The 13,229-nt window shown below is 51.5% G+C and overlaps 1 protein-coding gene across 8 annotated transcripts; it reads left to right on the top strand.

Moving 5' to 3' along the window:
- Positions 1-15: 15 nt before the first annotated feature.
- Positions 16-11,491, top strand: MPST (mercaptopyruvate sulfurtransferase). Of its 8 annotated transcripts, none has more exons than XM_070453945.1 (4): positions 122-209; positions 6,238-6,997; positions 7,355-7,976; positions 10,914-11,491. In XM_070453945.1, the coding sequence occupies exons 2-4, from the start codon at positions 6,929-6,931 to the stop codon at positions 11,210-11,212; spliced, it is 990 nt and encodes a 329-aa protein (XP_070310046.1). In that variant the 5' UTR covers positions 122-209; positions 6,238-6,928; the 3' UTR covers positions 11,213-11,491. The 8 variants fall into 8 exon arrangements, with proteins under 8 accessions (XP_020735400.1, XP_070310046.1, XP_020735396.1 ...); XM_020879739.2 differs by lacking the exon at positions 122-209 and adding an exon at positions 227-299 and having other exon boundaries at positions 6,238-6,468; XM_020879738.2 differs by lacking the exon at positions 122-209 and adding an exon at positions 227-299 and having other exon boundaries at positions 6,238-6,473.
- The last annotated feature ends 1,738 nt before the right edge of the window (positions 11,492-13,229 follow it).

The raw sequence follows: 13,229 nt of genomic DNA, 5'->3' as shown, positions 1-13,229 counted from the left end.
GCCCCCGGCCAGTCCCCGGGCTCGCTGCGCGTCTCGAACCCGCCCGGACCCGGGGAGGAAGCCGGACCGCAGGGGGCGGCGCGGGGCGGGGCTCGGCGACGCGGGCGTCCCCCCACCCGGCCCGGCCAGTGGAAGGCGCCGGCAGCCGAGGCTCCCAGTGGCCCGGGCGGTGGGCTGTGCCGGAGTCTCCTCCCTTTGGCCCGCAGCAGGTTTGTGGCGGGAGGACGGGACTTCTGAGGGGAGGGGGATCTTTGCGCGAGGTCATGGCGGAACCCGGAAGCCCGGAGCCCGAGACTCCGGTAACTGCTGAGGCGTGGATCTTGCCTTTCTTTAGGGGGAGGCCGATCGTCGGGGTGCGCAGCGTGGGGCTCTCCCGAGGGGCCTGAGTAGAGCAAGGGGCCGTAGTCTAGGAGGGAAGACGCACCCCAGGCTTCACCCCCAGGACGGCTGTCCGCGGCTGCTGGGGGGCGGCTCGCTGGGTGGGGTCGGGGTTAGGTGGCAGGGGGAGGGTGATGTCACCTGGTGACAGGGAGGAGGACTAATAAACCCTGACCGGGAGAAGGCCAACTGACCCACAGGCTCCAGGAGGACAAACTGGCAAAGAACTTGCTGGAGTGAAACCAAACTAACATTTGTCAAGGCCTGCTTGCTGAGGCGCTTTACTGGGGACTCCTATGGCTGTCACTTACTTCCCATAACAACCCTGGGAGTAGGCCAGAAACTTTCTTTTTTTTTTCCATTTATTTTTATTAGTTGGAGGCTAATTACTTTACAGTATTGTAGTGGTTTTTGTCATACATTGACATGAATAAGCCATGGATTTACATGTATTCCCCATCCCGATCCCCCCTCCCACCTCCCTCTCCACCCGATTCCTCTGGGTCTTCCCAGTGCACCAGGCCTGAGCACTTGTCTCATGCATCCAGCCTGGGCAGGTGATCTGTTTCACCCTAGATAATATACATGTTTCAATGCTGTTCTCTCGAAACATCCCACCCTCGCCTTCTCCCACAGAGTCTAAAAGTCTGTTCTGTAGATCTGTGTCTCTTTTTCTGTTTTGCATATAGGGTTATCATTACCATCTTTCTAAATTCCATATATATGTGTTAGTATACTGTATTGGTCTTTATCTTTCTGGCTTACTTCACTCTGTATAATGAGCTCCCAGTTTCATCCATCTCATTAGAACTGATTCAAATGAATTCTTTTTAATGGCTGAGTAATATTCCATGGTATGTATGTACCACAGCTTCCTTATCCATTCGTCTTCTGATGGACATCTAGGTTGCTTCCATGTCCTGGCTATTATAAATAGTGCTGCGATGAACATTGGGGGTACATGTGTCTCTTTCAGATCTGGTTTCCTCAGCGTGTATGACCAGAAGTGGGATTGCTGGGTCATATGGCAGTTCTAATTCCAGTTTTTCAAGGAATCTCCACACTGTTCTCCATAGCGGCTGTACTAGTTTGCATTCCCACCAACAGTGTAAGAGGGTTCCCTTTTTTCCACACCCTCTCCAGCATTTATTGCTTGTAAACTTTTGGATAGCAGCCATTCTGACTGGCGTGTAATGGTACCTCATTGTGGTTTTGATTTGCATTTCTCTGATAATGAGTGATGTTGAGCATCTTTTCATGTGTTTGTTAGCCAGCTGTATGTCTTCTTTGGAGAAATGTCTGTTTAGTTCTTTGGCCCATTTTTTGATTGGGTCATTTATTTTGCTGGAATTGAGCTGCAGGAGTTGCTTGTATATTTTTGAGATTAATCCTTTGTCTATTGCTTTGTTTGCTATTATTTTCTCCCAATCTGAGGGCTGTCTTTTCACCTTGCTTATAGTTTCCTTTGTTGTGCAAAAGCTTTTAAGTTTAATTAGGTCCCATTTGTTTATTTTTGCTTTTATTTCCTATATTCTGGGAGGTGGGTCATAGAGGATCCTGCTGTGATTTATGTCAGAGAGTGTTTTGCCTATGTTCTTCTCTAGGAGTTTTATAGTTTCTGGTCTTGCATTTAGATCTTTAATCCATTTTGAGTTTATTTTTGTGTATGGTGTTAGAAAGTGTTCTAGTTTCATTCTTTTACAGGTGGTTGACCAGTTTTCCCAGCACCACTTGTTAAAGAGGTTGTCTTTTTTCCATTGTATATTCTTGCCTCCTTTGTCGAAGATAAGGTGTCCATAGGTTTGTGGATTTATCTCTGGGCTTTCTATTCTGTTCCATTGATCTATATTTCTGTCTTTGTGCCAGTACCATACTGTCTTGATGACTGTGGCTTTGTAGTATAGTCTGAAATCAGGCAGGTTGATTCCTCCAGTTCCATTCTTCTTTCTCAAGATTACTTTGGCTATTCGAGGTATTTTGTATTTCCATACAAATTGTGAAACTATTTGTTCTAGTTCTGTGAAAAATACCATTGGTAGCTTGATAGGGATTGCATTGAATCTATAGATTGCTTTGGGTAGTATAGCCATTTTGACAATATTGATTCTTCCAATCCATGAACACGGTATCTTTCTCCATCTGTTTGTGTCCTCTTTGATTTCTTTCATCAGTGTTTTGTAGTTTTCTATGTATAGGTCTTTTTGTTTTTTTAGGTTGATATACTCCTAAGTATTTTATTCTTTTTGTTGCAATGGTGAATGGTATTGTTTCCTTAATTTCTCTTTCTGTTTTCTCATTGTTAGTGTATAGGAATGCAAGGGATTTCTGTGTGTTAATTTTATATCCTGCAACTTTACTACATTCGTTGATTAGCTCTAGTAATTTTCTGGTAGAGTCTTTAGGGTTTTCTATGTAGAGGATCATGTCATCTGCAAACAGCGAGAGTTTCACTTCTTCTTTTCCTATCTGGATTCCTTTCACTTCTTTTTCTGCTCTGATTGCTGTGGCCAAAACTTCCAAAACTATGTTGAATAGTAGTGGTGAGAGTGGGCACCCTTTTCTTGTTCCTGATTTCAGGGGAAATGCTCAGAAACTTCTTTAAAGACTTGGAAAAGAGTTGCCCAGGGGCTCGCGGTAACATTGAGGCCAGGCCATTTGTTAATCCTGGATCTGAAGCCCACGTGGCAGTGGCTGCTTTTGTTTACTTGCTCATCCCTGAAGTTACATATTTAAAAAACAAAACCAAAAAAACTGCCTTTGTCCTTAACCTATTTCATTATAAGTGAATATAATTTAATTTTTAAAAATGGCTGTGTTTAACAACCAGTTGGTTTAATTCCTGAAAATCTAACAACTGCTTCTTGCAAGCTATTGGGACACCCCTACTCCCCCTATACTCAGTTTTTTATATGCTATTATGTATGCTTGGAGTGCTTTTCTCATCCCCCTTGGAAAAAAATCTTTTTATGTTGAAACAATGATAGTCTCATGGAAAGTTGAAAAAATTAATACTTTGATAAGCATTTACCCAGGGAATTCTCTGAGCTTTGTGCTTTGCAGTCAAGGGAGAGAGGGGGCCAGGTAGTACAAGACCAGGGAAGCCCTTGTAGAAGTCGAGTCTGACTGGACCCTGCTATTCCAGGGCCCATCCCAGATGGCAGCCTGGTGCTTACACCTCCCCTAGCACAGTGTGCACCCGGGAGATGGGCCTGGGGCTGTCCTGTTTGGCTGGGGGTCCTTGACTCCCGGAGCAGCTCCACCTACAGCCATCCATGCCTGCCCAAGCACATCGGAACCTGGTCCACACCCTTCAGCGACACACACGGCCTGCTCTCCCAAAACTTCCTCTACCTCCTACATTTCTTCATGGGAGCTGCCAATCCAGCATAGGGAGTGTGAGTGTGTGTGTTTGTGTGTGTGTGGCAGGATGACCTTAGACCTCTGAAGTTCCGATTCTAGACTTGCTGACGATGGAACAGAGGCCACCCATGAGAGTAGCTTTGAAGAAATAATGGGATTTTTATGAAGCTGTCTTTAACGATTATTAAAACCAGCAATGTGCAGGGCATTATGGTGGTGCTTTGATGTTCATTTGGGCTTCCCTGGTGGCTCAGTTGGTAAAGAATCTGCCTCCAATGCGGGAGACCTGGATTTGATCCCTGGGTCAGGAAGATTCCCTGGAGAAGGAAATGGCAACCCACTCCATTATTATTGCCTAGAGAATTCCATAGACAGAGGAGCCTAATGGCTAAAGTCCATGGGGCCACAAAGAGTCAGACATGACTGAGTGACTAACACTTGATGTCCATTATTTAATTTTCACCATTAAGAGATGAAGATTGGAAGCTCAATTATAAGAAATGGAAATGGTGCTGGGTGCCTCACATGCCCACCCAGCATACACCTGGTTAAGAGGGGCATGGGACTGGCACTGACTTTGGAGGGGTTCTGGCTCCCAAGTCAGCATTCTTTCCACTCTAAATAGATCCCTGGGGAAAAAACCAAGGAGCCTCAATAATGAGGAGTGAGGAGGGGCTACTGTGGTTCACAATGGGGTCTTCAGGTAGTTCAGTTCAGTTCAGTTCAGTCACTCAGTCGTCTCTGACTCTTTGCAACCCCATGAACCACAGCACGCCAGGCCTCCCTGTCCATCACCAACTCCCGGAGTTTACCCAAACTCATGTCCATTGAGTCGGTGATGCCATCTAACCATCTCACCCTCTGTCGTCCCCTTTTCCTGCCTTCAATCTTTCCCAGCATCAGGGTCTTTTCAAATGAGTCAGCTCTTTGCATCAGGTGGCCAGAGTATTGGAGTTTCAGTTTCAACATCAGTCCTTCCAATGAAAACCCAGGACTGATTTCCTTTAGGATAGACTGGTTGGATCTCCTTGCAGTCCAAGGAACTCTCAAGAGTCTCCTCCAACACCAGGTAGAGGCCTGCCGAATCCCTCAACAATCATAGTGCAGTGTAACCCACAGGCACTGGGATCACCCCTTAGGCAAAGGCTCTGGCAGCCGCACCCTGAACAAATCAGCTTGGATTTTCCCTTCCCCCCACCTTCACACCTCAGGCTGAGCTAGTGTGCCCCCTCTGCTCCCACTGAACTCCAGACTTTCTACAGTTATGTTGTGTCTCTTTTCTGTCTTCTTGGCAGCACTGGGTCTTTGTTGCTGCACGCAGGTTTTCTCCAGTTGCGGCAAACGGGGGCTGTTCTTTGTTGTGCTCAGGCTTCTCACTATGGTGACTTCTCTTGTTGTGGAGCACCATCTCTGGGGCATGCGGGCTTCAGCGGATGCAGCACTCGGGCTCAGGAGTGTGGCTCGTGGGCTCTAGAGCACAGGCTCAGTAGTTGCAGCACACCGGCTTAGTTGCCCCACAGCCTGAGCATGTGGGATTTCCCTAGACCTGGGATTGACCCCATGTTCCCTGCATCAGCAGGCAGATTCTTAACCATGGGACCACCAGGGAAGTCCTGCAATTACACTCTCTTGAGCAGGCCTGTGGCTGCTAACTCCCAGGGCCTGGTCACATGGGCAGCATGGTTCCTAAAAGCCAGGCTGTACCGAGACTGAGGAGGGGACTGGGCACCAGATATCACACTGTGGACACACATGCCCTGGTCATCATTGACCTTCAGGTTGGGAAGCTTTAGCCTCAGAAGTTACAACCCAATTGTAAATCTTGAGGCTGCCCCTGACCAGCTCTGTGACTAGGGCAAGGCATTTTTATCTCTAACCACCAGTGGTCTTATTCAGAAACAGGCAACCCCACCCAGTGACTGCTGAAGACTGTGTTGCTTAGTACATGGCTTGCAGGGGCACTCCACAAAATGCTCCATTCTCTACCCACCCCCTTCCCCTTCATGGCAGGGCTGCTTGGAATGGATGCAAGGTTGCACCCTGCACTGGGGGGTACACAGCCAAGGCAGTGGGTGGGGCTGACCTGCAGCTCACACTCCACTCACCCAGCCACGTGCTCTGGTAGAGACTGTGCCTCTGCCTGGCAGAAGGAGCACCTTTCTCTAACCTGCTCAAAGGCACCTAGGGCGTCCACACATTTGGAGCCTGGTCCTGGAAGGCTGTGAGCTGACTTGTCATGGTGAGCTGGTAAACTGCTATACTCAGAACTGCTGGCCTGCAAGGGAGAGAAGAGGGTGGGGAGTGAGGCCCTAATCGCTGTTTCCAGAGAGGAAGAAAGTTAGCCACTCGGTCGTGTCCAACTCTTTGCGATCCCATGGACTGTAGCCCGCCAGACTTCTGTCTGTGGAATTCTCCAGACAAGCATATTGGAGTGGGTTGACATTTCCTTCTCCAGAGGATCTTCCCCAGGAGATTGAACCCCAGTCTCCTGCATTGCAGGCCAGCAAAGCCCGAGAGGAAACTCAAAGGGTGAAATCAGACTTTGCTGAACTGCCTGGCAGTTGCTGTGAAGCCTGGAAACACCACCACTTCTTTGCTGTTGACCTTGGTCTTCAGTGCACTTCTGTGAACTTCAGTGTCCCCTCCAGGAAACAATGAGAAGAATACCAACCTTCTTGAGTTTACTCATAAATAACTGAGAGCCTATCCTGTGTCCTGCAGTGTTGTAAGGTGTTGTGAGTATTAAAGCACACATGGGGATGAGATGGTTGGATGGATGGCATCACCAACTTGATGGACATAAGTTTGAGCAAGCTCTGAGAGTTGGTGATGGATAGGGAAGCATGTTGTGCTGCAGTCCATGGGGTCACAAAGAGTCGGACACGACTGAGTGAACTGAATTGAAGGAGGATTAATTTACTAATTCCAGTTGCTAGTCCCCTAAGGCTGTTTACGGAAATGTTTCACGAATGGGTGAATTCTACCTGGGATCTTGGCTGATTGCAGGCAAAGCTGAGCTGCACCTTAGGGAGGGGCTAAGACTTTGCCCCTACTTGCCTTAAAGTGCCGGGAGCTTGCGTGCTAAGTCGCTTCAGTCCTGTCCGACTCTGCGACCCTATGTACGGACTGTAGCCCACCAGGCTCCTCTGTCCATGGGATTCTGCAGGCAACAGTACTGGAATAGGTTGCCATGCCCTTCTGCAGGGGATCTTGCCAAACCAAGGATAGAACTCAAGTCTCATGTCTCCTGCATTGGCAGGTGGGTTCTTTACCACTAGGGCCACCTGGGAAGCCAGCAGGGCCTTCTCCTAATTGGGCTCTTTCCCTATACACCCCGCCTCAAGCAGTGGTGAGAGCCATCGCCTTGCTCCCTCTAAGGGGTCATGGTCATTCTGCTGATTGCTCTGTGTACATATCCCAGGCTTAGCAGGGCAAGGGAAGGGAGGTTCCCGGTGATCTAAGTCTGTATCTTGGGTTCACCACCGCAGGTTTTCCGCGTTCCCTGGACTTTGCCCTCCCTAGGCTCCACTGCGCCCTCCAGCCCTAGACCCCGCCTCTGCCCCTGGGCCACTGGCTTCTTCCTTAATATCCTTCTGACCTCCTCCTTGTCGCCCAGGCCTGCAGCCCCACTGTCGCCACCGCCATGGCCTCGAAGCAGCTCTTCCGCGCGCTCGTGTCAGCGCAGTGGGTGGCCGAGGCGCTCCGGGCCCCACCGGCTGCGCAGCCCCTGCGGCTGCTCGATGCCTCTTGGTACCTGGCCAAGCTGGGCCGCGACGCGCGCCGCGAGTTCGAGGAGCGCCACATCCCGGGCGCTGCCTTCTTTGACATCGACCAGTGCAGCGACCGCACGTCACCCTATGACCACATGCTGCCCAGCGCGGCGCAGTTCTCAGAGTATGTGGGCCGCCTGGGCGTGGGCACCGCCACCCACGTGGTGGTCTACGACGCCAGCGATCAGGGCCTCTATGCGGCGCCGCGCGTCTGGTGGATGTTCCGTGTCTTCGGCCACCGCACCGTATCTCTGCTTGACGGTGGCCTCCGCAACTGGCTGCGCCAGGGCCTCCCGCTGAGCTCGGGGAAGAGCCGTCCGGAGCCCGCAGAGTTCCACGCGGTGCTGGACCCGGCCTACATCAAGACGTACGAGGACATCAAGGAGAACATTGAATCCCGGCGCTTCCAGGTGGTGGATGCCCGCGCCGCCGGCCGCTTCCGGGGCACGGAGCCCGAGCCCCGAGACGGTAACCGATGCGCGAAGCGCCCAGGAGTCCCTGGGGCGCACCCTGAGCACTGCCCCCACCTCACTTTTGCCTTAAAGGGTGGGGTGGTGAAGTGCCAGCTGAGATTCACCCCACAGCGTGGGGGTGCCGGCTGAGATTCAGTTTCTTGTCGTCTCACTGGGCTTTATTCTAAAGTGGAGGCAGTAATATTTGCCCCGCCTCCACCCCCAAACTAGTTGGAAACCCAGAATGCCCTGTATAAGTGTGAGAGTTCAAACAGCCCCCTCCCAGTACTATGGATGGGGGTCAATGCCACATGGGAGGAGGGGACAGGCCCAGTTGGGGGAAAGCCCCAAATAGATGGTGCTTGATCAGGTCTACCACCATCTCTGAGGATGATGGAGCCAGGAAAGAGGAGAGAGAAAGTGGAGAGTGAAAGTCGTCAGAGGGGCCAAAGGCTAGCAGAGAGCAGGACTGAGGAGCCTCAAGTAGAGAGATTACCGCCCCAGATTGGAGCCGAAGCTGAATAGAGGGTGGTTGCTGGCCTTGGTTGGGGCAGGGCCTCTCCCACATGGGCTGGGTTCCCCACGGAGTTCAACATGTGGCTGCTTCCTGAGATCTAGGGAGAGGTGGCCATTCTAAGGCTTCACATCTGTAAGGAGCAGGGTTGGGAAGGGGTCCCCACAAAGAAGTGGATCAATAACCACTTTGGTGTGAGCTTTTTAATGATCTCACAAGAGGACTTCCCTGGTGGTTGTTTAGCCGGTGAGTCGTGTCTTGACTCTTTTGTGACCCCATGGACTGTAGCCCACCAGGCTTCTCTGTCCCTGGGATTCTTCAGGCAAGAATACTGAAGGGGGGTTGCCATTTCCTTCTTTCCCTGGTGGTCCAGTGGTTAAAAATCTGCCTTCCAATGCAGAGCACATGGGTTCGATCCCTGATCGGGGAACTGCAGGGCAACTAAGCTCGAGCCACAACTAGAGAGCCTGTTCTCTGCAACAAGAGAAGCCCCTGTGCTCTGTCGAAGACCCAACACAGCCAAAAAAAATCCCTCGAGACGGGTGCTCTTCTCATATAGAAGGGGATGTGGAGCCTTAGAAGGGCCACCTTTTCTCAGATCTCAGGAGGCAGCCAGGGGTTGAACCCCAGTGCAGTACCTTTAACTGCACTGAACAACCAGTAATCCCCTAGTCGTTTCTCTCATGTCTGCTTTGAGGAGGGCGCAGGGAACTTGCCACTTCCTTTGGGAAGCTCTCCCTGAATGGATCCTGCTACCCCTGAATCAGGGCTGGCTGGAGCTTCTTTTTCTAGAGCAGCTTGGGCTCACCCTGTCCTAGCACTGTTAGGGTGATCTGAGGGCAAGGACCATCCATGCTCCTAGTGCGTCCTGAAGACTAACCCAGCAGCTGGATGGAGTCCAGTGAGGTTTGGTGAATTCACAAGGTCCCAACACAGGGAACCCTGCAGAGCTGTGTAGACATGACTGTGGGAAACTGCTGATGGCCAAGCTTTTTTGAACCTAAGTTAGTGGCAGTTTGAGATGGTTCAGCCTAATAGGGATGCCACCTTGAACCTGTGGGACCCTTCAGCTTAGCCCCTGGGTGGGGGTGGGGGAGATGGAGCAACGTAGGGCAGCGAGCCAGAGCCCGGCCTGGGTTCAGAGCCCTCCCCGGCTTGCACTAGCTGTGTGACACCAGGCAGGTCACCTAGTCTCCAAACTACAGCTTCTGCGTGGGTCAAGTCAGGGCAGAACATGGAGCTTAAAGGGTGCAGTGAGGGTTAAATGAGAGCAAGTGTGTTAAGCACTTAGTTCTGTGTTTGCACATACAGGATGCACTTGAGAAACGGGAAGTGGGATAATTAATGTGTGCTTCCCTTGCTGTGGGTCTTTACAGGGGTGCTTAATGCTTACCTTTGTCGTGCTCACTCATTTGTAAATGGAAGATAAGGATAAACGCCCAGCTGGCCTGTTGTCAAGGTAAACGAGCTGATGTGTGTACAGGCTCCATCTAAATCAGTGGAGAATATCAGCGTCCCCATTGTCCCCCCTCCACAGCCTGAGACCTAGCCTGCTTGATGCCCTTTGCCTGGGATGCTCTCAGCTTCTACCACCCAGACCCTTCCACCTGGTGAAATCTTATTCACCCTTAGGGCTTCCTCAGAGAAGCTTCCATGCCCCTCCCCCTCCCAGGCAGTGGGTCCTGCTTGGCAGCACAGGCTCTGGGACCTCTCTGCTCCAACTAGTTTGGGCCAGTCTGTTCTGTGTGCCTCAATCTCCTCATCTGTGCTTTCCCATACTATTAGAGCAAGGATTAAAGGGGAAAATACAGCTGAGGGGCTCCTAGCACAAAGTAAACCCTCAGTAAGGTCAGCTACAGTGATTCCTGTTACTGTGTATTACTATTATTTACGATATGTGATATATCTCCATGCCACCCAAGAGGGCCTTTAGTAACACCCATCATCCATGGAGAAGGAAATGGCAACCCACTCCAGTATTCTTGCCTGGAGAATCCAATGGACAGAGGAGCCTGGCAGGCTATAGTCCATGGGATTGCAGAGAGTTGGACGTGACTGAAGCTACTGAGCATGCACACATGCAAAATAACAAGTATGCCAGCATCCATTTACCTAGAACTTCCTCTAATTGTCAGCACAGTCAGTCTTCAGGAAACCTGGGGCAAAGTGTGGCTTCTGTGGAGTCTGAGTCTTGGGTTCAGATCCCAGGCAGCAATTCGCTAGATGTGTGACACTGGACAGTAGTTAACCTCAGCATCTCCTGTAAAACAGATCCCTGTAGACAGTGGCTGCCTGGGTTTCCTGGTGGTGTGGACTACCGGAGATGATGCTTAGAGAGCGTAGTGGTGTGGCTGCATGGAAGGTTCTCAGTCCCGCAAGGGCCATTCCTACCACCCTTGTACAAATGTTTGTTCCCTGCCTCCTGCTCTCCTGTTGCAGGCATCGAGCCCGGCCACATCCCTGGCACTATCAACATCCCCTTCACGGACTTCCTGACCGAGGACGGCCTGGAGAAGAGCCCTGAGGAGATCCGCCGCCTCTTTCAGGACAAGAAGGTGGACCTGTCCCTGCCCCTGGTGGCAACGTGCGGCTCCGGCGTCACAGCCTGCCATGTGGTCCTGGGGGCCTACCTCTGCGGCAAGCCAGATGTACCCATCTACGACGGCTCCTGGGTGGAGTGGTACATGCGTGCCCAACCTGAGGACATCATCTCCGAGGGCCGGGGGATGACCCACTGAGGTGTGGCGGGACACAGGAAGTTTGGGTGACACCCAGCCACCAGCGGTACCCAGCTCGGTGGTTCCGACTCTGCTCTGACCAGATAGTGTTTCTTACTCCAACTCAGGTGGTACCTGAGGCGACATCCCAGAGGCCAGGAACTCTGTGGACCTGTGGGCTCCCAGGGGAGGCAGCAGAGAAGGAGGCAGCGGGCACATGGGGAGGGGAACTGCCCTTGTGGTGCTGAACTGGAGCCCCACTTCCCTTCTGTTGAAGAAATTAAACAGTTAAGTGCTAAACCATTCTGACTGCGGGGCTGCCTCAGCTCTCCTCGGCTCCTGGGCTGACGGCAACATGCCCAGCTCGGGAGCTCCATGGAGCCAGAGCGTCTTGAGGATGGTGTCCCTTCTGCCTTCTGAGCGGTGCTGGGGCCCCAGAGGCCTTCCAGTCCCGAGACCGAGTGTCTTCCTGACAGCTGTCTTCTACTTCTTTTGCTGCGTGAATGAATGGAGATGTTAGGCACTCAGCAGTGTCTGACTCTCTGCAACCTCATGGACTGTATATAGCCTGCCAGGCTCCTCTATCCATGGAGTCCCCCAGGCAAGAATACTGGAGCGGGTAGCCATTCCCCTCTCCAGGGTATCTTTACTGGGGTCTCCCTTCTGACTTCTGGGTTATTTAAGGTGAATCTGCTGTGCTATGTCTGGAGTCCCACCCAAAGCCAGCCCCTCCCCATGGGTAAGTAATACATCTCAAGATATATGGTTCCAGAACTTAATAGGAGGCTGTACCACACTGAGGAGGCTCATTCCAGCCCAGCCAGGATGTTTTGGAGAAGGGCAGAGTTTAGTCAAATTAGAGGGGAATCTAGTTTTAGACTCTGAGAGCCACCCTTGGAGCCTTGCCTTTGGGGCTACCTGGGGGTGGGCAATATGAGGGGGTTTGATCCTTTCTGCTCAAGGAGAAAGAACCCTTATCCCCCAGGCTTCTCAAGGGTAAGGAATCTATTCTTCTCCCTCCGTGTTTGTTCTATGTGCAAGGATGAACATGGATGTCAGAAGGCCCCAGGTTCCCCCTGTTGTAACCTGGGTGACCCCTCCCCCAGGCATCTAACAGCCCCTGAGGCATCTCTTGGTAGCAAAGACCCAGGTGTCAGCCAGTACTGGGGGCACCTCCAGAAGGAAAAAAAAAGCAGAAGGGGCAGTGACTTACTCAAGCACACACCATGAACTCACGACACAGCTGGAACCAGATCCAGATTATCTGACTCTGAATTTACTTTTTTTTTCACCTCTGAGTCTGAGTCGTCTCTCCCTAGTCCACAGGGATGGTGGGGAACCAATGAGACAGAATCCTGGTTTTCTGAATAAAAGGTCTAAAGTAAGTCCCACCTCTCTGAGCCTCAGCTTTCTTACTTATAAAATGGGAATAATACGTACTTTCAAAGAAGGGATTTCAGACAAGGACCTGGCCAAAGCCCAGCCCTGAGCCCTATCTTCATAGCCCAGGGCTTCTCAATCTTGGGACAAGTGACATTTGGGCTGGATAATCTTTCGTGGTAAGAGCCATCCTGGGCATCGGAGGGTGTTCGACAGTATCTGTGGCCTCTGCCCGTGAGATGCCAGCAGCACCAACCAGCTGTGAGAAAAAGAAATGTCTCCAGATAAAGCCAAGTATCCCCCAAGAGGCAAAAACAACCCCCTAGTTGAGCACCAGTGCTGTAGGAGCAATGGCCGTACTCGGTGACAGCAGTCAGGACCAATATAGACCGGGGTCTCCACATGGAGGGAACCCCCATCTCCCCATCATAAACCCTTCCCCCTGGGGCCGAATTTAACAGTTCAGGAATCTTCCTCTCCAGCTGGTTTCAGACAAACCTCGTTTTCTCTCTTAAAAATGTCCCTGCCTCTTCAAGGAGTTGGGTGTGCTGGCAAACACACATGAGGTCTGATCTGGCTTCCGGTTCCCCTGCCCCATGCAAGACTGCCTGACCTTGGACACAAGGCTGAGCCCCTTTGAGCCTCAGTTTCTTCATCT

The sequence above is a fragment of the Odocoileus virginianus genome, chromosome 23 (assembly GCF_023699985.2).
Source record: "Odocoileus virginianus isolate 20LAN1187 ecotype Illinois chromosome 23, Ovbor_1.2, whole genome shotgun sequence".
Taxonomy (NCBI): Eukaryota; Metazoa; Chordata; class Mammalia; order Artiodactyla; family Cervidae; genus Odocoileus; species Odocoileus virginianus.
The sequence above is the reverse complement of the archived record's forward strand: the minus strand, read 5'-3'. Positions and strand labels throughout refer to the sequence as shown.

Excerpts from the sequence above, each read along its gene's own strand:
- MPST (XM_070453943.1), top strand. The coding sequence starts at position 264 with ATGGCGGAACCCGGAAGCCCGGAGCCCGAGACTCCGGTAACTGCTGAG. Across the intron at positions 354-7,354 it reads GGGGGAGGCCGATCGTCGGG|GCCTGCAGCCCCACTGTCGC; the intron begins GTGCGCAGCGTG and ends CTTGTCGCCCAG. Across the intron at positions 7,977-10,913 it reads GGAGCCCGAGCCCCGAGACG|GCATCGAGCCCGGCCACATC; the intron begins GTAACCGATGCG and ends CTCCTGTTGCAG.